Consider the following 24,191-nt stretch of genomic DNA (forward strand, 5'->3'; position numbering starts at 1 on the left):
GCTTTGTTTTGAACATTCGTGAGCTACGATTCATATACAGCAATGGTTATAGAATCTTACTTATTTCCTATAATCAATGACAAAATCACAGAGTAAATAAACTAACTAGTTCTATAGAATATTTTTTATTCAACCAGCTGTTATAACAAATTATATTTCACTAAAACAAAGTAAATATTTTAAAGACTGCTCAAAATAATAAATTAGAACATCTGGTGAATTTAGGAACACAGCTGATGTAAATTTATAAAGTTGATACAAATTTTGCTCTTCAATTTTCAGTGATTATCTAGCCTATCTATATATATAAAAGGCAAAGCCCTCACTGACTGACTGACTGACTGACTGACTGACTGACTCACTCACTCACTCATCACTAATTCTCCCACTTCCCACTTACCTAGGAGGCTGAAATTTGGTACACTGATTCTTTAGGCATTAAATAGGAAAACTAAGTGGTTTTTATTCTGATCGGACTCTCGGGCTCCGCCCCAGTGGCTCTGGAGTTTCCCATGTTAACCTAAAGAGTACTCATATTTAAATGGAATTAATGAATCATAACAGCTGTTTCAATTAAACAAGTTGGTTCTGTTCTGTGATGTTCAATAGCATTTAAGTTACAAGGATTACCAACAGAGTGCAGCACTATTATTTTTTAATTTATGACAAGCTAATTTGCAACCTAAAGGTGAGTGAGCGTAGCGAACGAACTTCAACCGGGAGGCGAGTTAGCGTAGCGAACGAGCTAACCTGAAGGCAAGTGAGCGCAGCGAACGAGCTCCAACCGTAAAGGTGAGTGAGCGTAGCGAACGAACTTCAACCAGGACGTGTGAGCGCAGCGAACGAGCTCCAACCTAAAGGTGAGTGAGCGTAGCGAACGAACTTCAACCAGGACGTGATTAAGCCATGCGAACGAGCTCACATATGAAGCTAAACGGGGCAAAGCCCGCGGGTACAGCTAGTTCTATTATATAATTCAGTTTTAAAAATCTTTGTACAACTAAATCTAGAGTTCTGCTGGACCGATTTTATTAATTAATGGGTCGTTTGAAAGCTTAAATCATGTAGATTTGCAAATAATTATGAAAGTTTGTTTTTGTTATGATTTATGGTGAAAAATAAAAAAAACATGTTTTCCATAAGAAATACATTGAAAATGGTGTTTTTCACACTTTTTATTTGGTTGCGACTTTTAGCTGCCATTTTTTAACATCTACAAGAAGTGCATGGTATCAATTTGTAGGAAATTTTATTCCCTTTCAGAATATCACCTTCCACTTTGGTCGATTTCCTCACCATTTAAAAGTTATTTGCAAAAAAGCTGAGCAACCTCAGAATTTATAGTAATGAGAAAAGTTTGGGATATTTTTGTTAAACTTTTACAACTAAATCTAGACTTCTACTGGACCGATTTTGTTAATTAATGGGTCATTAGAAAGCCTAACCCATGTAGATTTGCAAATAATTATAAAATTGGGATTTTATTAAATATTTGTGGTGAAAAAGTAAAAATAACTACTTTTCAGTGCGTTTAAAAACATTTTGTTTTAAAAAAGTTTTTTATTTGTAAATTATTACTACACTAAGTTATAAAAGATATCACATTTCACTTAACATATTCTTTTAGAATAAACAACATTACAATAATTACAATAAATTTTATTATATCACAGAACACAATCACATAGGGTACTATGTGGTTTGCAAGTTTACATAATCACAACAATTTTATAGTAGGATAAAACAATACACGTTCTTTTCAATTTTAAAACCTATGCTAATTTGGATAATAGCTTTGTTAACAATTTTAAAGGCAGACAAGACTTGCTTAAAAAGTGAAATAACATAAGAGTGCAATGTTATCAGCACTGAGGTTTACTCAGATGGTTCCTTTTTGACAAGTTTGCCAAAAAAACTCCACCTTCGTCTGTCCGGAGTAGATATGTTCTGAAAAAAAATTATATATATAGACAGAATTGATGGGTTTAAAACAAGTCATTTATTTTTAAATTAGGAAAAAAATTCCTATGAGTTTATATTCTTTACTTAAATCAACTTCTTGGCAGTTATTTTAAATTGAGAGTGGTTTACTACAGCAAAAACAAATTACTTAAAAAAAGAAAAGTGATTGTCTTTGACCTTTTTATGTTTTATGGAGACAAAGGACAGGATAGGCAGGCTTACCTTAAGAAATGTAGGCACCCCACTTCACTACAATTCATTTCGTGAAGGGATGCCTACAATTATTGAGGCTGTAGCTGCTAAATGAGCCTATCTCAAAAACTGATGTTTTGAGATAATCACTGTTAAAGTTTAGAGGTTATGTTTGCCTGTATGCATTGACAGTTAGTTGTCTATGATGCTTAAAGGGCCTGGTAACACCAGCTGACTTTAAGTCATACGAACCAAACAAACTGAAATACACCATTCCAAGTGATCAAAGATTATACTAGAAGACATGGAGGCAAATTGTGAATTTCATCTATAAGGACCCATCTCGACTTAGGCCCCTTTAAGCAGCCTCAATTATTAAGGTAAGCCTGATTATCCTGTCCTCTGTATCTTTAGATATAAGACTGGGACGGGTGGCGTCGTCCTGTAATCCAACTACTAGGAGGTCACGAATTGTGGATATTTATAGGCACGCACTGTGGATGCAATACTCCCTGGTGTGGATTAACATCCGCACGAGTGAGTACTACGACTATCCGCAGTACTATCCTGATAATTAGACAAATTCGTATATACCAAGGAAAAATGTGGTTCGGATTCCACTATAAACTGTAGGTCCCTTAGTTGCCATTAGCTGTATGGGCTATTAATTAAAAGCTGTGTCTAAGGAATGTCGGCCTTAGTCACTAACAAGATTACAAGATCGCGCCACTCATCCTACACTCATCTCCATTCATACTTGGCTTAAAATACCTACTATGTATGGTCGCCATTTCATTAACAGTATTAACAGTATTTAACTCTCAGGCAACTAGCTCTTTCTATAATTAAACCTAACAATTTTATATTTTGAGTAGTTTTCAAACAAAATCTCATGTATGATACCTGTGGGCCTACCTGCTTCTACAAAATTTGTGTGAGTGCTACAATGTTCTGTAGAAAAACAATTAAGTTAAAATGTTCACACTCGTTTCTTAACATACAAAATCCAAAATTTAATGAAAAGTAAATTAAGTTATTTCAATTTCTTATGTAATATGCTTTATTAATATCCTTTAGCAATACTTTTTTTTTTCTTTAAAAGGTGCAAAAATTGACATTAATAAGATCAGCTAACATTTATTCAAACATGTTTGTTAAAAGCTTTAAAACAGTGATTAAAGATTAATGTTCAATCCAAATTCAATGAAAATAACTTAGACAAATTAACTTAATGGCCGTAAGGCATTAAAAAAGTTAACAAAATTTAAATAAAATACTAATAAATTGGTAAACTGATATTTCATGCACAACGTACAAACATAGGCCTACTACATAAAAAACAATTCTTTTTCAGCAAAAAATATAATCTACTACACTTTATCAATATAAAATGAAATTAAAAATAAATAATTGAGTTAGTTTATAAAATAACGATACAATTTTTTCAGCCTACAGTTACAATTAGCGAAGTCAAGTTCTTAACAAAAAACCACTTGACTTGGAACATTAAGGAAGAAGGATAAGATGCACTACTGAGAAAAACGCTCCAGCACAAAATGTTCACCATTCTTGCAGGTTCAGAAGGAACCCCCGCACTTGCCATTGTCGAGAATAAGTTTTTGTATGCTATCAGCTTTGCAGAACTTTTTCCTTTACGAACTTACTTGTGTATCTGCCCCTTCATCCTCAATTCCTAACTTTATAAGTCCATCACAGAGAAAAAACATGACCATTTGAAATGACAATACAATACATGCAAATAATTAAAGAAAAATTTAAATACATGTTTAAGAAATGTTTTTTACTAAGATCTAGTTTACTAAATCTATTTTTTCCCAGGCATTAATAACAGGCTTTGCTCATACAAAAACATTTAAAAGATAAAATCAAATGCCTATTAAAATAACAAACAACGTAAGGCAATCAAAAATGGCCATTTAAGATTTAAAGAAAAATGAAAGTTTAGTTCAGACTGACAATGAAGCCCAGATGTAAATAAGAAGGGTAGAAAATGTATAAACAATGTGTTGTATGAATGGGAAACATAAAGATAACTTTCTCGCGTAGCTGTGGTGATTAAGCTTTCCCAAGGAAAATAATTTACAAAAATTGCTCAGCTAGGAGTTAAAATTTACAATGTGAACTATAAAAGATTGATTGCTGTAAATAAAAATTGTTATTAAAAAACCAAAACTATGTCAGTAATAGCATTTATAGGTCATAAAACATGCAATATACTTGCTCAACTCATGCACAGATTCTTGAGCTTCATGCAGATAGACTTAATTTTTTATGAATTCAACCACTCCTTATACAAGGCTTAGCTTTTCATGCATTATTCCAGTTCCAATGAGAAAATATCAAATGTGTAAATTTGCATGCCTTGAAACATAAAAAAATTACTTGTAAAAAGATGGTTGATTGTAGCTCCGTTCTTTCCTTGGACAGAGCCAAAACTGTTGAGTCAAGTTGATGAATGCGCTTATCTTTTTCATCAATTGTGTTATAAAGCTCTTCAATGACTCCACGACACTCCATCAGCTGCTCCAATACACCATTATATTCCAAATCTCGCTTCTCAAAACTTTTGACTTTTACCTCTAAAACTTGGTTTGACAACGATTCAATTTCCTCTTCATTTGCTGTGATTTGATTACGAAGATTGTTCATTGTACTTTTAACACTTTCAACCTCTAAAGATTTTGACACACATTCTGATTGAACTTTATCCAAATCAGAAGATTTTGTCTGTAAATCACTTTGTAATTTATCAACCTCTGCACTCTTTGACTGCAAAGTATTTTCAAGACTCTCCATTGTGTAACAGTTTGATTTCAACTGAGGCTGTAGATTTTCTATTTCCAAAATTTTTGACTGTAATTCATTTTCATATTCTTGACTTTGTGAAATCGTAGTTTTCAATTCGCCTTGTAGTTTATCTCGAGGAGTTGGACAATAAATCAAGTTGAAGTTTTTCAATTTCCAAAGACTTTGCATGTAACTCGCTTTGAAGTTTTTCCCCATCTGAAGACCTTGACTGTAAATTACTTTGCAGAAAGTCTATTGGAACACACTTTGACTCCAATTCTTCCTTAAATCTGTTCAATACTGAAGTTTTTCCCTGTAATTCGCTCTGATATGTTTGGATTTAAATTTTGACTTTGCATTTAGCATATCTTGGAGGTGTTCTTCTTCTAAAGTTTTTGAATTTATAATGTCTTGGAGCTTGTTTCCGCTGAGTTCGAGTTCCTTAATTACATCAACCTGATAAGTAGGAACCACATTTTACTTTCAATAAATAATTCATTAATAAATTTCAACACTGTGTCATAGACAAAATATGGTAATTTCAATAATCTTCCATGCATTTAACGGTGAAAACAAGGCGGTTTTAATAATAAATAAAAAGTTACTAGTTACATTCATTTCAATAAGTAAAACTGTTAAGGATTATGAACTAATAAGTATTTATAAAAAGCAACTAAATAAAAAAATAGCTTACAATGTCAATAAAATATCCGCAAACTGCTTTGAAACAGACAGCAATCAAACTTAAAATACCGGTTGACGTAAATAACAGAGAAGTAAGATACAGAGGATACAATACATGCACTTATGGAACAACCGTGCGCTTTTAGCTCTGGAATGGTGGGGCGGAAATATACTAGTACCGAGCAAGGATGAGCACAAACAGCTATTCTTTACAACAGCAGTTGTAGCGCGCACAGGCTCTTCCTACAGCGTGAGTGCTGTAGTGTAAAGGTGAACTGGGAAAGGAGAGCGGAAGGGGACGACCAATAGAATTTGCACTAGACACAAGCAACTGGTGCTAGGCATGACTTAAGTGTACCATTGAATGTTTCCTCTGTATCTTACTTCTCTGTGCGTAAATTGAATGCAAGATAATTAGTTCCATAAGCAAGAGGGCAATGTGAAGTTATACCCAATATTACAGAATACTCAGAAATATTTAATACCGTGATTACAGAAAAATCAATTACTTGTTGTTCGACAATGGAAAAAAAGGGATTATTGTAAATCATAGAGGCTAGACACATCATACATCAGAGTCTAGAGTTCCGCTAATCCCAAGACCATTAAATTATCCAATGATCCCTATCCGGCCTACTGTATTTAAATTAATAACAAAGTTATGTGTTCTGAAAGGTTAAAGGCAGTGAGCGGCCGATCATGTACACTAATTTTGATGACCAGGAAAGTATCTGCGAACTGGAGGTGAATTTTTTATGGAACCAGGATATTAGATCAAAAGCCTATAAAAGGCGTCCAATTATTAATGGTGTTACGTTCGTTCTCTTTTAATGTCGTCGTGTAGTAAGAAGAATGTGAAAGCGAAAGATTCACAGCAAGGTGTTGCAACGATTGAAATAGATGATAACAGATATTTCCATTATGGCAGAAGAAAATCACGTAGCCGTAATCATCGGAAATGAAATGAATACGATGTCTGAACAGGGTCCCAACCATATTGATTCTGGTACAAAAGAAGTTGTAACAATTTCATGTAATAAATTGCATTTTGAAAATCAACAGTATTTAGGGTTTCTAAAAGGCATTTAAACTGTACTGATAGATGTAGTCATAAATAAATTAATTGACTAATTTTTAATATTTATTTAAATTACTCTGTTATCAACTATTAATTTCAAAGCAGTTAAGTAATCTCCAACCCAAAACATCCCTACGATTAAATCCCTATGCATGAATGACATTGAAATGGCGTTTTAAAACACAAAGCTATGAAAGTTTAATTTAATATGTGAGACCCAACATCATTTCTGTGATTTCACTCCAATGGTTAGAAACAACAAAAAAGCAAAACTTATTTTTTTCTAAACAACTCATTGTATTCACTATAAATCACTATATTTAAACACCCAAAGACTTAGGGAATCATTAAAATGCACAGAGATTGAAATATGAAACGTTCTTGGCTTACCAGTTCTTTGACTTTCAATTCATAGGACTTGTTCTTTTCTGACAAAGTTTCTATTGACTCGTTCACTTGATCAATCTGTCTGTCTTTCTCACCAATTGTGGTGTTCAGTTTAGTTATATGATTTAAAGAGTTTGACAATTCAATTTCCAACTCTTTACGCTTGGCCACCTGTACAGACAGGTCATGCTCTGTATTCTCACACTTAGTTTGCAACTTCTTCACTTGGCTTCTCTGACTCTTCAACTCTTCTTTGCCAACTTTCAGTTGCTCCTTTAGTTCATTTAGAGCACTGGTTGTATTTTCAATAGTTACACTCTTAGACTGCAGATCGTCTTGGAGTTTCTTCTCAGTTGCTTTATGTTTCTTGATCTGCTCCGCCTATAACCAAAGTGAGCTTACAATCCAAGGACAGAAAAAACTATGTTATTTCTAAAGTTATTTGTTTAAAAGACTTATATCACAAGTAGTTTTAGGAATCAGGTTGTAAACGTAGTTCAGAACCAAGACTTACCGAGAAGAACCAAGAAATTACTGAGAAGACAATAAATCAAATTCTAAAACTGTTTAACATCAAGACTATAATTCGAGATTGCAACGATGCGATCACGATGACATTATCGTCTCCTCAATCATAGAAAAATCTTGAACATCCCACGTGATAGCAAAGAAATCTATATTGTCTCCAGCAATGGAAAAAAATATTGCATGAAGACCAATAAACCAAAATCGGCATATTCCTTTAATTCTCAGCTTTGAACCGGTCAAACTGACAACCGACTTTAGAAACCTACTAATCCCAACATAGTATGAATCAGAAACTTTTGAAGAAGTTAATGAAAGAAAAGAAAGTGTTAATACCATAGTATAAAAAAATGTACAGAAGTAAACATTTTATTTCTTACCTGTTGCACATTTGTTGACTGGCAATCATTGTTCTCTTCTGTTAAACTTCCAATCGTAATTTTCATATGTTCAATCTCATTTTCTTTATCAGCAATAACAGACCTAAGATGAGCAAGATTTTTCAAAGAGTCAGTAAACTGGACTTCTAGCTCCATGTATTTAACCAAGCTTGTCGATAGATCTTGTTTCAAGGTTTCGTTCTTGGTCCTTAATTGCTTTCCTTCACCAGTTAGAACTTTCAGTTCTGCTTGACAACTGTCCAATTGATTCCTTAGTTCATTAAATGCAGCTGTTGTATTTTCAATCATCAAACACTTGGAATGAAGTTGTTCTTGGAGGTTCTTTTGTACTTCTTCGAGTTGTCTTATTTTTTCTGCCTAAAATAATAAACTCATTTTCAAAACGGCATCGAAGCTGTAACTGAAAGTTAGACTGTATGATCTATCTTCACTTCAAGCAGTTTATACCTATTTATGTTTCAACCATTTGATCTTTAAATTGTAATGTTCTGAATTTATTATGTTTTGTTTGAAAATAAGAGAGTCAAGTCTAACTCTAGAGTTAACAATTTTTAGACATTAATAATTTCCCTGCATATGCAAAAATATATTGTTCACCGAATTTTGTGGGTAGATGAAGTTACTCATTGACATTGATACTGAGAGTCAAATACCAAATCATGAAAATGATCAGTTTAATGTATTTCGGAAATCATTAGGCCTATGCCTACCACAAACTATTAACTTACCTATGAAACAGTTGTTACAAACAGGGAAAAGTTTTTTTGTAAATATTTATTTTGAAACTAAATTTTCAACACAGTTTTTCCTCAATCAAATTGAAGCACCATCCCACAATTACATGATAGAATAAAAACCTGAACCACAATAATTGATTGACGAGGAGGAAATTAGAAATGTAGTAAAATCATCCCAATGGGAACGCGTCAAGGGCTCCCGACTGCAAAGACTCCCGACTGCAAACCCTACCGAACGGTGACGTCACGGCCGACTACCCCTCTCTCTATCTGAGTGGAGTGGGAGAGAGTCGCTGCGGCAACACCCCCCCAGTCCAGCCGATGGCTTACCCTCAAACGTAATTCTCTGTAGCAACCGTCCTAGGTCCAGCCGACGGCCTAACCTCCACACGCAATTCCCTGCGGCAACGCCCCCGGTCCAGACAACGGCTTATCCTCCACACGTAGTTACCACTAAATTAGCAATTTATTTTGAATCAGTTTTTACGCATACCAAGCCTTACACATATATTTCCGCGTTGAAAGATTAGAATAACTTATTAGAATTATTAAACTAGTCGCCCAAAATCTTTTTGTTGCTCATTGCAAAATATTGATGAACTGGGGACAATATATGATAGCAACATATAATTTATCTATCTATATAAATAAAATTGAGTTTTGTCTGTACATTGCTCAGAATCATACATTTTTAGGTTATTTTTACGTTTTATACATTAAAGAAGCCGAAACAAGTCTCATCTAAATTTCTGTCTGTCTGTCTGTCTGTCTGTCTATCTGTCTGACACACTCAAGATGGCATTTTACGCAATCTTCTCCAGGAAAACGAGAGTACCTATCAAGACCCAAGTCATTTTAATGTATTCACTGGATTGGCGAGAGTGTCTTTAGCCATTAAAATATGGTCTCACTACTTTGTAATTAAAATTACGGCCGTTCAAAAATGCAGTTTTGTGCGATTTTTGTCAAGTTTTCTTCCAATTTGTATCACATAATCATCTATGAAACAACGAACAGCTGTTCGGATCAAGATTATTTTTTCTAACTGTCACTGAAATGTTTACAAATGTTGTTTACAAACACCACAACCATTTCCGATCACGTTTTGAAGGCAAATCCCATCCAAGTGAGATTAAAAACGTTTTTATTACATAAAGGATTTAATTAATCGCAAGTGGAATAATATAGTGTAACCGTAAATTAAATAACTAGGCATCATCCAGGTCAGGAACCAGAAATATGTGTATAAAATTGTTTTGGAGTTTTGATAACCAGAAAGAAGACATTGAATCAAGATTGAATCAGTGTTGTATACGGCTGGGAAACTTAAATTTACTAATGACCGTCGCCAATAGCTTAGAAACAATGTTCCACTCATTGACGGCTCTTCAATGGCGGTTGTGTAAAGTGTAAAGCAAAAAATTACAACTGCAGTGGGTGATTGTAACAGAGGTTTACGGATGATGCTGAACTCGATTTTCCAATGTGTCACTTTCTGTTCCTACCATTGACTATATAAAGTCGATAGTTCCTACTCACCGTGTGATGCAATCGCTGGACCATACAGCCAATAGGCCCATAGCCCTTCTCTTGGGTACGTGTGGTACCTATGCTAACCCAATTATTTATAACAACCCTTTCGACAACGATCCTTGATACCGGTACTTTTCCATAGAATACACGGCCTACCTAGGTACTTAAGAAATAAAATTATAAACGTCCAAAAACCCAACGTTGTGTGATTTTTGTCACATTTCCTTATAATGTTAATATATATACCAGCAACCATTGTTTAGAGAATACGTAATCTATTAAATAACAGAAAGTTATGTTGTATAAGGTTTTTTTTCAAACTGACACCGATAAGTTTACATTAAGAGTTGTGTACAAATAAAGCAATTAATGGGAAATAACTTTGATTGCCGATAACTTTTTACGAGAAAATCCAAAACCAAGAGATCAATAACCTTGATTAACGCATATAATTGGTCGGCTGTACTACAGTTCTTAACTGTAAACGTTGGTTTTTGGTACGGTACTGGTTCTTTTCCTTTTAACCTTTAGTAGCAGCAAGAATCATTTTTACGTACCAACACATCACAGTAATTTACAAATTAGTTATCGTTGGTGTTGCACCTTATTTATTACAGGCGTAGGCCTATTCAATTTAATTGATGTCTTAACTGTATAATTTTTGCTTTTTCTGTCTGGATTCCAAAATGCTATGCTAAGAAAACTATAACGCATTTTAGTAAAACATTTATTCAGCAAACCATCATGAATTGTTCAAACACTTTGAACGTTGTTTATGTATCAATAATTCGTGGCCTATTTTGGTAATTTTTATTACAAATTACCAATCTAAATCGTCTATAGTAGGCCTACTGTACTTCATTTCATATAGCAAACCGATTCAGATAGCATTTCGACAGAATTTCGAGTCATCTCCGGTCCAAGCCAATATAAATTGTTATGATCAAATTTTATGGCATTAACAAAGATTTCAAGTACTAATTTTATATGTACCTTTTTATGCTTAAAGCGTAGCAGATTCCCTAATTAAGTTCGGTATTTTTGTGTGTATGTATGATGGTAACGCATTAATGTCCTTATTTCTCAATGTTTCACGGAAAGGACAAGAGCGCCTTGATAATGAAAATGTCAACCCGAATAAAGTGTTAAATTAAGAGGTTGAGGTAGTACGTTATATACTTTTAACCATTATGTTATAGTCCTTTAAATTCTGAACAAAATTGTACAAATCCCATTTCCGTATATTTACTCTCACCGCTTACACATGATAAAGGTTGTTGACAAACTTATGGGAGAAAGTATGTGTCAGAATGCTGATACCGTTTATTTAGTTTAATCATTGGATATAACATATGGACCAACAAGATCCGGGTGACATTTAATTGCGAAGCATTAGTTTTGGCTTGAAACTGTCAGATACTGTATTTGCGAAGGAATAGTTTAGTCAGCATATCTGAAAGTATGCAAACCAACTGCTGTGCTTTATATAAGAAGGTTTTAACTGACTATGATAAGATCCCCGTGCGTAGAACGGGCACACAGCTAGTATAAAATAAATAGATAAAGTATTATGACATAGCTGTATAGAAAAACGTTTAATTGACCTTAACTGATATGAAATAAAGTTTACTCCTAGTAAATAAAAAAAAAACTGATTATTGGGAACGTGTTGAAGTTTGTCAGTTAGTATGACAAACACGTGTAAACTAAAAAAAAGATTGAGTTGCTGTTTAGGCTTTTGAATAAGACACTATGAATAAGCATGCTTGTTGTTTTAATGTAAACAGGCCGGAGCTCCAACAGCACACTGGATGTAGCCTACAACGTTGTAACGGTCGTATTCCTCTTGGAATACCTACTGTTACTTTGGGTGACGTAGCTCAGGAATGAAACTCAGCACTCGCTTACAAAACCCAACTTTATTAATTACTCAAAACAACACAAAGATAAACTAACAATCAAAAAGGTAGAGTAGACTGGAACTGTATAAATTAGTTAGTAGCTTAACCCCCAATTTGGAAAAGACTCTAAACCCCATTTTGAAAACCTTTTACATTGTCTTACCTGGACCCAAGGCCAAAGGCCTTGGGCTCCAGCTCCCCAGCAGGACCCTGTCCTCCGGTGCACCTCACAAACACTACCCACCAAAACTGACCCCTTGATCAAGTGCACTGGCCTACTTAAAGCAACAGCCTTCAGTAGGTCAGCACAACAAGTTATTGTTTAACAACACTACCAGCCTACTCACATAACATTTCCAAACACTTCCTCTTTACAATATTTGACCCTCCTATTACATCCCCCCATTTCCTCCAGACGATGTCCCCAGCGTCTCAACTACATAGATACATCCACAAAGAAAAACAATTTTAATAACAAAAACTGATAAAAATCTTTAAAATAATACCTAAACAAAATGATAATAAGATTTAGGAGGGGAAGAACTGACCAAGTGTTTGCTGACTTACTCAGCAGTTGCGTCGATAAAGCCTCCTCAAACAGTCGTTGGTCTTCAGATGTTTGACCACAGCCATGTCTTCTGCGATGTCTCCCACTTCGGTGTCTATAGTCTGTAGTCCATACAGCGTTCCTTGACAGCATTGATGATGAATCGACTGTGGTTGACGATGATGTTGGACTGCTTTTGCCATTGATTGAGTGTACTGCAGCCTGAAGTTCTCCTCTTCTTAAAAGCCCTTGCCCCAGCTGCGTTTCCCCAGTTTTCATTGAATTTGACAAAGTCTCTTCCTCTGATCACAATGTTGAAGCTAACACGGCAAATCATGAAGTTCTTGTAGCCTTTTCTACAGTTGGTCAGTGGGGATGGGTAAATAGGAAGCCTACTCAAAATGTATAACTTACAAACACAATATATGATTTATAAAGACGATATAGACTCTCAAATAAATTCTCAAATTGACATTAAGAACAAAACAAAACAACCGAGAAAAAAATTGTTGAAACCAAGAGAAGTGTTTGGAATGTGTTACCTTAACAAATTTTATACGATGCAAATAAATAACAAAACATTTAATAATTCCTTATTGATTTACTTTAGATAATTCAAATATGACCTTACAGTTCTTTTTCATTTCTGGTACTTTGCAATTTAAGTCTCAATCAAAAATAAAATTAAACAATTTGTCTCCCACTAAAGTCCCTGATAATTAAAAATCTAAAAAAACAAAATATAAAATCTTCTTTTAATACATAATCTGTCTTGTCTTTAAATTTTGCGAGACTATTAATTTCACTAAAGGATACTATTGCAACATTTAAAACATTATTTCCCAATACAGTTATTTTCGTGAAGTAATGTAATTTATCTCTAAAGTAATTTTGTGACGCATAGCGGCACGCTATATTTTTTATAGTGTGTGCAGTTCGCGAAGCCGGGTTGCATGTTCATCTCGTTGCCTGCCGCGACTGCATCAATGCTCTATCCCCACCTTTCCTAGTCTTGTCCTCCTTCTTCGTCAACCGGCATCTGGATAGAACCTCTCGGAAAAGCTCCACGACTTCTCTTCGATGTTTGGGATAAGTTATAATAGTTAATATGTAGAAATTAAGTAGGGAAAATGGTTGGCTAAGTCAGGTAACAAGCGGGGAGCCCTACTGGCTCACCCGACTATGGAAATTTAGGAGTTGGCAACTTAGCCCAACCATTCGAAACATGAATACAAATCCACATGTTCCCAGAATGTAACTTAATAGTTTAAATCAATTCATACTTATTTCTCATTCAGTATTCAATTACATATCACTCATTTGCTCATCAATAATTAGTAAGTAATTACCCAAGTTCAGTTCATAGTGGAAGGATAGGTTTATATTTAAATAGTTAGTTCCATTAGTTCAAATCAAAGCTGGCTAGGCAAGTGTTCTGTTCTGGGTAAAAGGTCTCCGTCCCTCTGGTCCCCAGCAATCTTCCTAATTGTATTGGTAGCAGATTCAGCACGCTGAAATTAAGTTTGGTCCAGACACACCTTTTCCTAACCTATTAGCATTACCCTGTTTATTCCCTCCTGATTACCCGAATTTCCCTCCACCATCCCATACCTTAACCCCGTAGTCCCCCTCCTCAAACGGCCCCGGCTACATATGGTAGCAGAGCGTGGTTCTTAACCTAGTCAATTTCAGTTTCATTTTTAGGTAAAAAAGTTTTTTTTTAAGTGTACATTCTGGGGATATATTTTTTTTCTCCTGGCAAAAGTAAATGCATTTTTTTCCTGACTTAACCGACACCGAATAGGTAGGCTAGTAGCTAAATTGTCTTAAAATTAGTAAATTGGTAGGGAAGTGTAAATTGGTTAGGCTAGGGTAACCACCCATCATTAAGTTAGTGTGACATAGGTAGGGCTGTGTGTGTTTTGTCTGTTTTTATGTTACAGGAGATCTTACCACCTTTCGAGCCTAGGCAGTGGACAGTGGATTTAGTGAACAAGTGTTGTGAATTTTGATTTTAAAGTTAAGCCTAACAAGAGGCATTAGCTGGTCTGTAATATTTAGTGGGTGTAAGGTCTCAGGTATGGTATTTATTGACCTGCAGCCCAATTTTGTCATATTTAGGCCTAAATAGCGGCACTTAGCCAAACACAAGGTGTTTTTTATTTGTACATTGGGCAGATTAATTTTAAATTAAAATCAGCACCTTGTGAACCAGTGTAGAGTCAGTGTAATATGTGTTCTATGTCCAATTAAATAAATCATTTTTCATGTAATAGCCTATTTGTCACCAATTTTTTCCAGTGTAATTTACTGTTGTTATTTGTCACCTGTGCCTTATTTATTCTTGTCAAATGTATTGTGTCATATGAATTGTCTTTATTACTTATTTTGTCACACTATTGGTCATCCCTAGTAAGCCTTAGTTAGTCATTTTTGTCCAAATTTTCAGTAGAGCAAATCTGTTGGGAAAAATTACTAGGCTAGGCCTACTTTACCTTTTACAGTAGACAGTTTTTTGGTTATTAAAATTCGTTAATGATTATTAGGCTAGTTTTTTAAGTTAGGTAATAGTAGTTTAAGTTACCAGTAAGCTTATGGTTACCATTTCATTTATTTAATTTGTTTTAAATATTGCTAAAACTCAGTTTTTGTCCGGGCGGACCCTCGAATTAGGCCAGAATCCACGCCATTTACAGTAAGCACTGTCAAGAGCCAACAGCAATATCTGGTTTTCTGCTAGCAATTCAATAATTTTAGTTAGTGTGTGTACTCATAACAATTTGGTTACTCATTTTAGCTGGAAATTTGTGACTTAGCCTACGACAAATATCTTTTACTTTGAAGCAAAGAAATGAGATTTTTTAAATGCATTTTGCAATTTCATTAAATATTTCGTTTTGTTTCTGATACAACATTTTGGAGTAGGTTTTTGAATTTCGGGTAGGCCTACATTTAGGAAGGCTTGTACCAGTTTATGTGCATTTGTATTTTGTTAAGGGATTTTTCTGAAACAAATTGCTTTTGGTAAATTCGACGAATCTACATTTCTGTTCGTAGTCGGTTGAGCAGTTTTAGGTTTCACCGCATTGCAATTAGGTTAGGTGAATTTAAGAGTTGGTCATGAACCAAGAAAAATCTTCGTTAAATATTCAGGTAATCGGTGACTCTTATGCCACTCGATTTTACAATTTTTGTCAAGCCAATCGTCACTCAACTGGAAAATTACGGCCAATCCTAGTCAAGGGCATTTCTGGAGCAAAAATATCCGAACTCAAGAGTTTTGTTAAGTTAAATAGTACTGCGATACAGCCACACATGCCACTGTTGTTTTTCTTAGGTAATAATGATTTTTTAGCAAATGTTGGAATTACAGTTTTTAAGAACTCCTTTTTGTCTTTTCTGAGATTATTACGTCGGAATTATCCTGGGATGGTAGTTGTGTTTACGACGTTACCGCATTATCCAAGGATAAGGAATTCCTTTTCAGCAATCAACCGTCTGCATCAAACAAACACATTTTTGCTGACTTTACGTTCAGAGTTCATCAAGGTAATAGACACCCCCGACGAATTGAATCACATGCAATATTTTCATGCCTATTATGGAAGGTTAATGCGTCGTGATGACATTCATTTAAATAACGACGCATTTGCGACATTGATTCCGTCAATAGAAAACACTCTGTCACCAGTTCTCACGCATAAATGATTTACCCCTCGCCTCAAACATTCCAAATCAACCTCTTTTACCCAGATCGGAGCACTCTGCTAAAGTGATATTAGGTTAAGTCTTCTCAATCTGACGCTGTCCCCGCCAACGCCCGGAAGAGAGTGAGTCTCAGGGTATCCTTCCTTTTGGATGGGCTGCCTTACACGTCTTCTTCCGTGCGTTGTCGGCCAAATCTTTTACCCCTCCCTTTTCGTCTCTCGCACCCTCACTGAGTTGATTAAAGATTTTTTTTTGTTTTGGAATTAACTTTCCACGGGTGGTTTAATTTTATTTTTTACTTTGCTTATTTTTACCCCGTAGGAAAGGGCTCAGTGATGGCACCTTCTGTGGCGACCTTGCCCGTCGAGTGTTTAGAGACAAACTCTCTTTCTATTCTTTCCTTTACCTCCCTTATTTTCTTTTCATACTTCTTAGCTTAATTAGTCACTAAGGTAGAGGTAGTTAGATTTAGGGAGAAATAGTTACCAGTTTAGTTAAGAAACTCGGTACTTTTATTTTTTACAAAAAAAAACAAACGAACCGGAAGCCTTGCCTTTCAAGGGAAATACTTGATAAGGAAACAATCTCCAGAATCCCAAGAATACCTATCCCCACCTTTTTCTAGCGCTTACCGACGCGCGATGTTCTGCACGCGCAATTTTGTGCACGCACATATTCTGCATGCGTAATTTTCTGCATGCGAAATATAAAAAAAAAAAAAAAAAAAAGTTTCAACAAGAACAGTTTACTATCCTTCCAAACCCCTTCAACACACAGACCCCAAAACGGTACCCGCGAGTTCCATCAGTCTGGTTTTGAGTAGCTCGGCCCCAACGAACCCATGGTTCACCTTTTGAGTCCGAGCCAACCCGTCAGTGATCGGACCTCCACCTTGCGACCAACCCTTCTTCATTTCCACAACTACAGTCACCTTGAAAAGAATTTTTTTTACGATCATCTGCGATCTGATTAAATATTCATTTCCCCCAGCATTATTTAATAGACACCAGACAACTGCACAATCAAAGCAAGCAAAAAATAATAAATAAATCAAATGAAAAAGCAAAACTCAATTAACAACTCTACAATTTTCCCGCATACCAATCAATCATGAAATATCGTGCACATCTGTTTTGGACCACAAGAGACATTTATCTTCTACATCCCCCATCATCAGTCAGCGATGCTCCGGCCTTGTCCGCATGAGTCATCAACCAACACACCTTGGGCGCAGCCAGCGATGCTCCGGCCTTGTCCGCATGAGTCATCAGCCAACACACCTTGGGCGCAGCCTGCGATGCTCCGGCCTTGTCCGCATGAGTCATCAGCACACAACATCTCTTTGCCTACACTCAGCCTGCTGCCTCAACACTTAGCCCATACCATCAGCACCTCTCAAGACCTGCATCACCAGAAGACACACCAGCTGATCTCAAATTCCCCCACAGTGCACCAGCAATGCCTTAGAAAGAAAACCTTATTAAAAAAAAAAAAAAAAAAAAAAAAAAAAATCTTTTGTGCGTGCAGTTGTCCGTCCCTTTTTATTTCACAACAGAAAGCAATTCAATTCCAATTTTTGCCAGGTTAGGGAAACAAACTGTCGTCCCCACAATGCCTTCCTCTTTTCGCAGGGGGGGTGGATCCCGCTCTCTGCCGTGGTTGGTTCGGGAAAGTCCGGTGGTCCGAGGTGCCAATACAGCCAGGCTGGTCAGAACCTTCCACATCTGGAAGCAAATCGAACGACAATCTTCCCCACAAAAAAAAAAAAAAACACCAAACCAAGCCCTTTCACCAACCAAAAAAAAAAAGAAAAAAAACTGTTCTGTTCTTTTCTTTTCTTTCGTCGTAAGGGGGGTGGTTGTGACGCATAGCGGCACGCTATATTTTTTATAGTGTGTGCAGTTCGCGAAGCCGGGTTGCATGTTCATCTCGTTGCCTGCCGCGACTGCATCAATGCTCTATCCCCACCTTTCCTAGTCTTGTCCTCCTTCTTCGTCAACCGGCATCTGGATAGAACCTCTCGGAAAAGCTCCACGACTTCTCTTCGATGTTTGGGATAAGTTATAATAGTTAATATGTAGAAATTAAGTAGGGAAAATGGTTGGCTAAGTCAGGTAACAAGCGGGGAGCCCTACTGGCTCACCCGACTATGGAAATTTAGGAGTTGGCAACTTAGCCCAACCATTCGAAACATGAATACAAATCCACATGTTCCCAGAATGTAACTTAATAGTTTAAATCAATTCATACTTATTTCTCATTCAGTATTCAATTACATATCACTCATTTGCTCATCAATAATTAGTAAGTAATTACCCAAGTTCAGTTCATAGTGGAAGGATAGGTTTATATTTAAATAGTTAGTTCCATTAGTTCAAATCAAAGCTGGCTAGGCAAGTGTTCTGTTCTGGGTAAAAGGTCTCCGTCCCTCTGGTCCCCAGCAATCTTCCTAATTGTATTGGTAGCAGATTCAGCACGCTGAAATTAAGTTTGGTCCAGACACACCTTTTCCTAACCTATTAGCATTACCCTGTTTATTCCCTCCTGATTACCCGAATTTCCCTCCACCATCCCATACCTTAACCCCGTAGTCCCCCTCCTCAAACGGCCCCGGCTACAATATGTAGAAAGAAAAACAAGACATGATTAACTCTCGAATCAAATTTGATTTCCCATACTATCTTTAAAACACAACCAAAATTTATTACTATATATAAAAAAAAAAAGTTAAACAAAAATTTCAAATCACTCCCTACTTCACTTCCGTATTAAAATAAGGGTAACATTTTACTCCAGAAGGCTACTTTTACATCACATACCGGTACTTTCCAACATCTTAAAAGAAGTTATTTCAAAAAATTTACTCGAACAATTTCATGTATTATTCTCTCAAAAAAATCGAAAACAAGATTGCTGGAATAAATGATTTGGGCCCAAATCCTTACAATCTAACCCGTAAGCAAAACCAAATTCCCTTTAAAATTTCTCCAACAATCTATCACCTGTAAAAACAAAAATATCTTCCCAAAATAAAACAATCATGCATTGCTGATTTCCAAAAGCAAACTCTAGAGCATCAGTATTAAAAGGTAAACATTGTAACAAAACACGGTCAGCAGTCAGCAAGGTCAGGTCACAGAGAGGCTATTTACACCACGCTCAGCATTCCTCAGCCTACAAACATGCTGACTTCTGCCACTGCAACTTTGCCTGTGCAATACCCTGAAATATCAATATGAACACCTACTCTAATCATTAACAGTATTAACCATTCGTAAAAATCCCCATCTGAAAAAAAATATATTACTATCAAATTAAAGTTTAAGCTCAAATATATTTCTAAAACAGTACACCATAATACACTATGAATAATTATCCCTCAAACTACTTCTACAAAATATAATATATTGATCCATTATTCACTGCATCTACCGCGCATAAAGAGCTGAAACATACTAATTTTAACACACATGTTCGTCACATTATTAGCACAATATACCCTCTAGGATGGAAATAGCATGTCTGCAACCACAGAATCACATCTTCGAGAAACCTGGGAACTACAAGATCCCAGATTCAACACAAATTTAACCAGGCAAATACCCACACTTGTGCACAACAAACACACATCACACATCTGAAACACACATTACACATGTGCATCCAGCACAGAACAAATGAAAACCTTGTGCATCCAGCACAACTCATAATACCTCGTGCATCCAGCACGTAACGCAATAACTCTTGTGCTTCCAAACACGACACACAATAAACTCAATGAACACATATCGAACTCACGTGCAACCCGCACATGACGCATAGAACACTCGTGTAACCAAACACGAACACATATCGAACTCACGTGCAACCCGCACATGACGCAAAGAACACTCGTGTAACCAAACACGAACACATATCGAACTCACGTGCAACCCACACATGACGCATAGAACACTCGTGTAACCAAACACGAACACATATCGAACTCACGTGCAACCCACACATGACGCATAGAACACTCGTGTAACCCAACACGAACACCATATCGAACTCACGTGCAACCCGCACATGACGCATAGAACACTCGTGTAACCCAACACGAACACATATCGAACTCACGTGCAACCCGCACATAACATATAAACTCGCACAAAATAACACTGGAAAATTTCACCTTAACGACATTCCAGCCCTTCATTGCTGTCCCAAAACACACTGAACTCCCAAAAAAACTGATTAAAAACTGCACCAAAGTGGTGATTACAAATAATAAAAAAAAAAAAAATATACTCAAAAACCAAAATTTTCTTCACTAAAAGAACCCAAAAAAATTAAAGCCAATTATTTTGCCCAAGAGGTACCAAGATCGAAGTTTTGTAAAAAATTACAAAACTCCCGGCGCTTCCATCACCTTGTAACGGTAGTATTCCTCTTGGAATACCTACTGTTACTTTGGGTGACGTAGCTCAGGAATGAAACTCAGCACTCGCTTACAAAACCCAACTTTATTAATTACTCAAAACAACAACAATCAAAAAGGTAGAGTAGACTGGAACTGTATAAATTAGTTAGTAGCTTAACCCCCAATTTGGAAAAGACTCTAAACCCCATTTTGAAAACCTTTTACATTGTCTTACCTGGACCCAAGGCCAAAGGCCTTGGGCTCCAGCTCCCCAGCAGGACCCTGTCCTCCGGTGCACCTCACAAACACTACCCACCAAAACTGACCCCTTGATCAAGTGCACTGGCCTACTTAAAGCAACAGCCTTCAGTAGGTCAGCACAACAAGTTATTGTTTAACAACACTACCAGCCTACTCACATAACATTTCCAAACACTTCCTCTTTACAATATTTGACCCTCCTATCACAACGTCACGCAGCTTATTTGTAGCATACCGGTACTAGTAAAATATTTAGAATAAATGGTTTGCTTAAGTGGTGAGTTTATTGATTATAATACCGTGTAGATTATGGTAGGAAATGTAGATTCTATTATCTTTGGTAATATTAACTAATGTAACTTATGCCTTATGCCCTAGATCGCCTAGGCCTACGGAGTTTTTACGCCTACCAGAATAAAAGAAAGATAATTTTCTAAACGAAGCGGTAGGCCTGCAACTGATTTTTCTTTCTGTAGGCTACTATTCACTTCAGTAGTTTAAACGATTTAAACAATCGTAACGGTTATTTATAGAATTTATAATTGTAGGCTTAAGAATACGTAAGCTAGTAAGCCAGTTGAATTCACGAACAAACATGGTTCGTTAGTATTTTAAAGTCATTCAATACGAATAAAACTCATGAAAAGTCCTTTAAAATGTTTAGGGTCATATCAAAGAAGATATTGACACGACAATTACCATTAATCGTCCAACAACATTTAGGCCTATTATATGAGTTTTGAATTGTGCACAGTTGTCAATGTACTTCGAGATTCTAGTTCAATGAATAGAGATTAATTGTCGTACAATATCAATTGGTAAAAAAATTTACTCGTAAGATAAATTTATGCACAGTTTGATTACAGCTGTAAGACTTTCCATTTAAGTACAGGTATCATTGAAATTGTATAACTTCCATTGAACAGAAATGAGATAAGTAGATATTGATACACAGATATATTAATTTTCACACAATTATAATATGACGAATTCAAAAAAGGTTTATCCGTCAAATGAGCTAAGAATTATGTGAACTATCACTTATCAACTTTGTAAGCTATAATGGTGTTACTATTATGGTTAAAAATGCTTTACCTGTGACAAATTTATTTTTTAAATCTAAAAGAGTACAAACCTTGCTCTATTAGTGCATACGAAAAATAATTTCACTATTTTACGAGATCGATGTTTGACAACAAATGGTTGAAGCAGATCTTCAGAGAGTGTCTCCAGCTGATTCAGTAATAAAAACTTATCTCCTTATACTTGTACTTTTCAATCAAATGGCGACCATACAAAGTAGGTATTTTAAGCCAAGTATGAATGGAGATGAGTGTAGAATAAGTGGCGTGATCTTGTAGTCTTGTTAGTGACTAAGGCCGACATATACGGTACCTTAAAGACACAGCTGTTAATTAATAGCCCATACAGCTTCGGATGTTTTATCTGGGAAAGCAGGTATGCCCAAAGTCATCGCATTTTTAGGTTAAGTATAATAATAACATACATGCTTATCGTAGGTTTGTAGTCATACTTGTTCAAGAATATGTTGTGGTAGGTTTTGTTTATACATTTTATTTTTATTTCCTGTCTAATGTCGATATTGATTTGTATTTGTGCGAAAATGTTAATTTATTTGTCAAGGGCATGAGCGGCCCTCTAGTCTATGTTTGTTACCGTACCTTATTTAATGAAGCACAAGATGAAACAGAATAAATTAAAGGAAGGTAAAAACTTTTAGCGAATTTCCCTGTAGGGAAGTAGCTATTACTGTAGGTGGCACGGTAAGACCTAGGACCAGGACCGATTTACTTTTTTATTTTGATGTTCCCAGAGGCCAAAAACACCATTCGTTCAAATTTATATATATAGATGTGTGTGTGTATATAATATATATATACGGCCGCGCCCGGGAAGCCAGTCACATAAAATATACACAAGAAGTCAGTCAGTTGCACCCCTCAACATATTTCAAGACTATGATATATATATAATATATATTGGTATATATATTAAGCCTAAACATTTCTGAACGTACGAGTTTTTCTTAAAAATAAAAAAATATAATTACGTAAAAACTACTATGCTAATGCAGTCCCCACCGCATTTGCATGGGAAAGCCAGTCACGTAAAATTTGTGCTGCTAAGCCAGTCACTATATATTTTACCGCATACCACTGGAATCCAGTCATTGAAAATCCACACGGGTATCACGTCACTTCGGTCAATTTCACCCCTGCCCTTCTAATTTGTAATATTTATTTGTTCTACAAGCTTGAAAATCCGCACCTCAAACAAACGGATTATGCTTCAGGCATTGAGCACTCTCATAACCAATCTTTCGCACTTCATTTTAATTTGTTGTCTTCCAGATTACTTAACAATTAATTACTATTCTACAGTTTATATACCTAAATGCCAATGTAATCTTTGGTCGTCATAATGGCGATCGTCCTGCCAACTGTAGAAACAAATATGTACCGAGCAACCGAGCTAATTTGCAAGCGCAAGGGGTCGAAGTTATTGCTTTATAGTCGCACAAGTATTGTTGAATCCTTGGAGGCAAGCGGCCATCTTGGATAATTTTAAACAGCTGCTGAGTTTATCGTCCACAAATATTTTTTCAAACACCAAAGTGTTTATAATTTAAATATCTAGTATACTGTGGGATTAGAAATGTTCTTTGTAGTTTTGAATTATTCTCCAAGGGGGTCCATAAAAGCTAACGGTCACAGTCATCTTGGAAAAAGGCCAACTAATACGAAAACAATATCCTGTGATGCGCGGGCCGTAGCACACAACTAGTTTTCCCGCCTCATACAATCGAAGGCGGGTGGAAAAAGGAAAAATTCTTGTCTCTCTTGCGGCGAGAGGTAGGGGCGAGCCATTGATGGGCTACCGACCGACCTGGGGCGGGGTATACGTCTCGCCACCCTAAGTTGAGGCAGCCCAAACTGACCGGTTGTGTCTCGTTTGCGAACAGTCCCATCCCATTTGCGAACAGAGTAAAATCTATCCGTTTTGCGAACAAATTTAAGATGTCATACGTCACTTGTCCGTTTTGC

General features: G+C 36.1%; 1 protein-coding gene across 4 annotated transcripts in view; it reads right to left on the minus strand.

Annotated features, from left to right (window-relative positions):
• LOC129002136 (coiled-coil domain-containing protein 186-like) overlaps positions 1-24,191 on the minus strand; it is a 77,697-nt gene that overhangs the window by 6,993 nt on the left and 46,513 nt on the right. For 2 of the 4 annotated variants that reach the window (XR_008491543.1, XR_008491541.1), the window contains 4 exons: positions 8,017-8,394; positions 7,115-7,492; positions 4,558-5,418; positions 1,652-1,947 (listed from right to left, as the gene is read on the minus strand). Coding sequence is in view for 1 of the 4 variants with exons in the window: in XM_054429735.1 (XP_054285710.1) it covers positions 1,876-1,947; positions 7,115-7,492; positions 8,017-8,394 (828 nt within the window). In the remaining 3 variants the exon portion in view is untranslated. Of the gene's footprint in view, positions 1-1,651; positions 1,948-4,557; positions 5,419-7,114; positions 7,493-8,016; positions 8,395-24,191 lie in introns of those variants that run through there. The other 2 variants (XR_008491542.1, XM_054429735.1) reach the window with 2 other exon arrangements.

The sequence above is a fragment of the Macrosteles quadrilineatus genome, unplaced genomic scaffold, assembly GCF_028750875.1.
Source record: "Macrosteles quadrilineatus isolate MER2022 unplaced genomic scaffold, UCM_ALF_1.0 Scaffold_9__3_contigs__length_116548681, whole genome shotgun sequence".
Classification (NCBI taxonomy): domain Eukaryota; kingdom Metazoa; phylum Arthropoda; class Insecta; order Hemiptera; family Cicadellidae; genus Macrosteles; species Macrosteles quadrilineatus.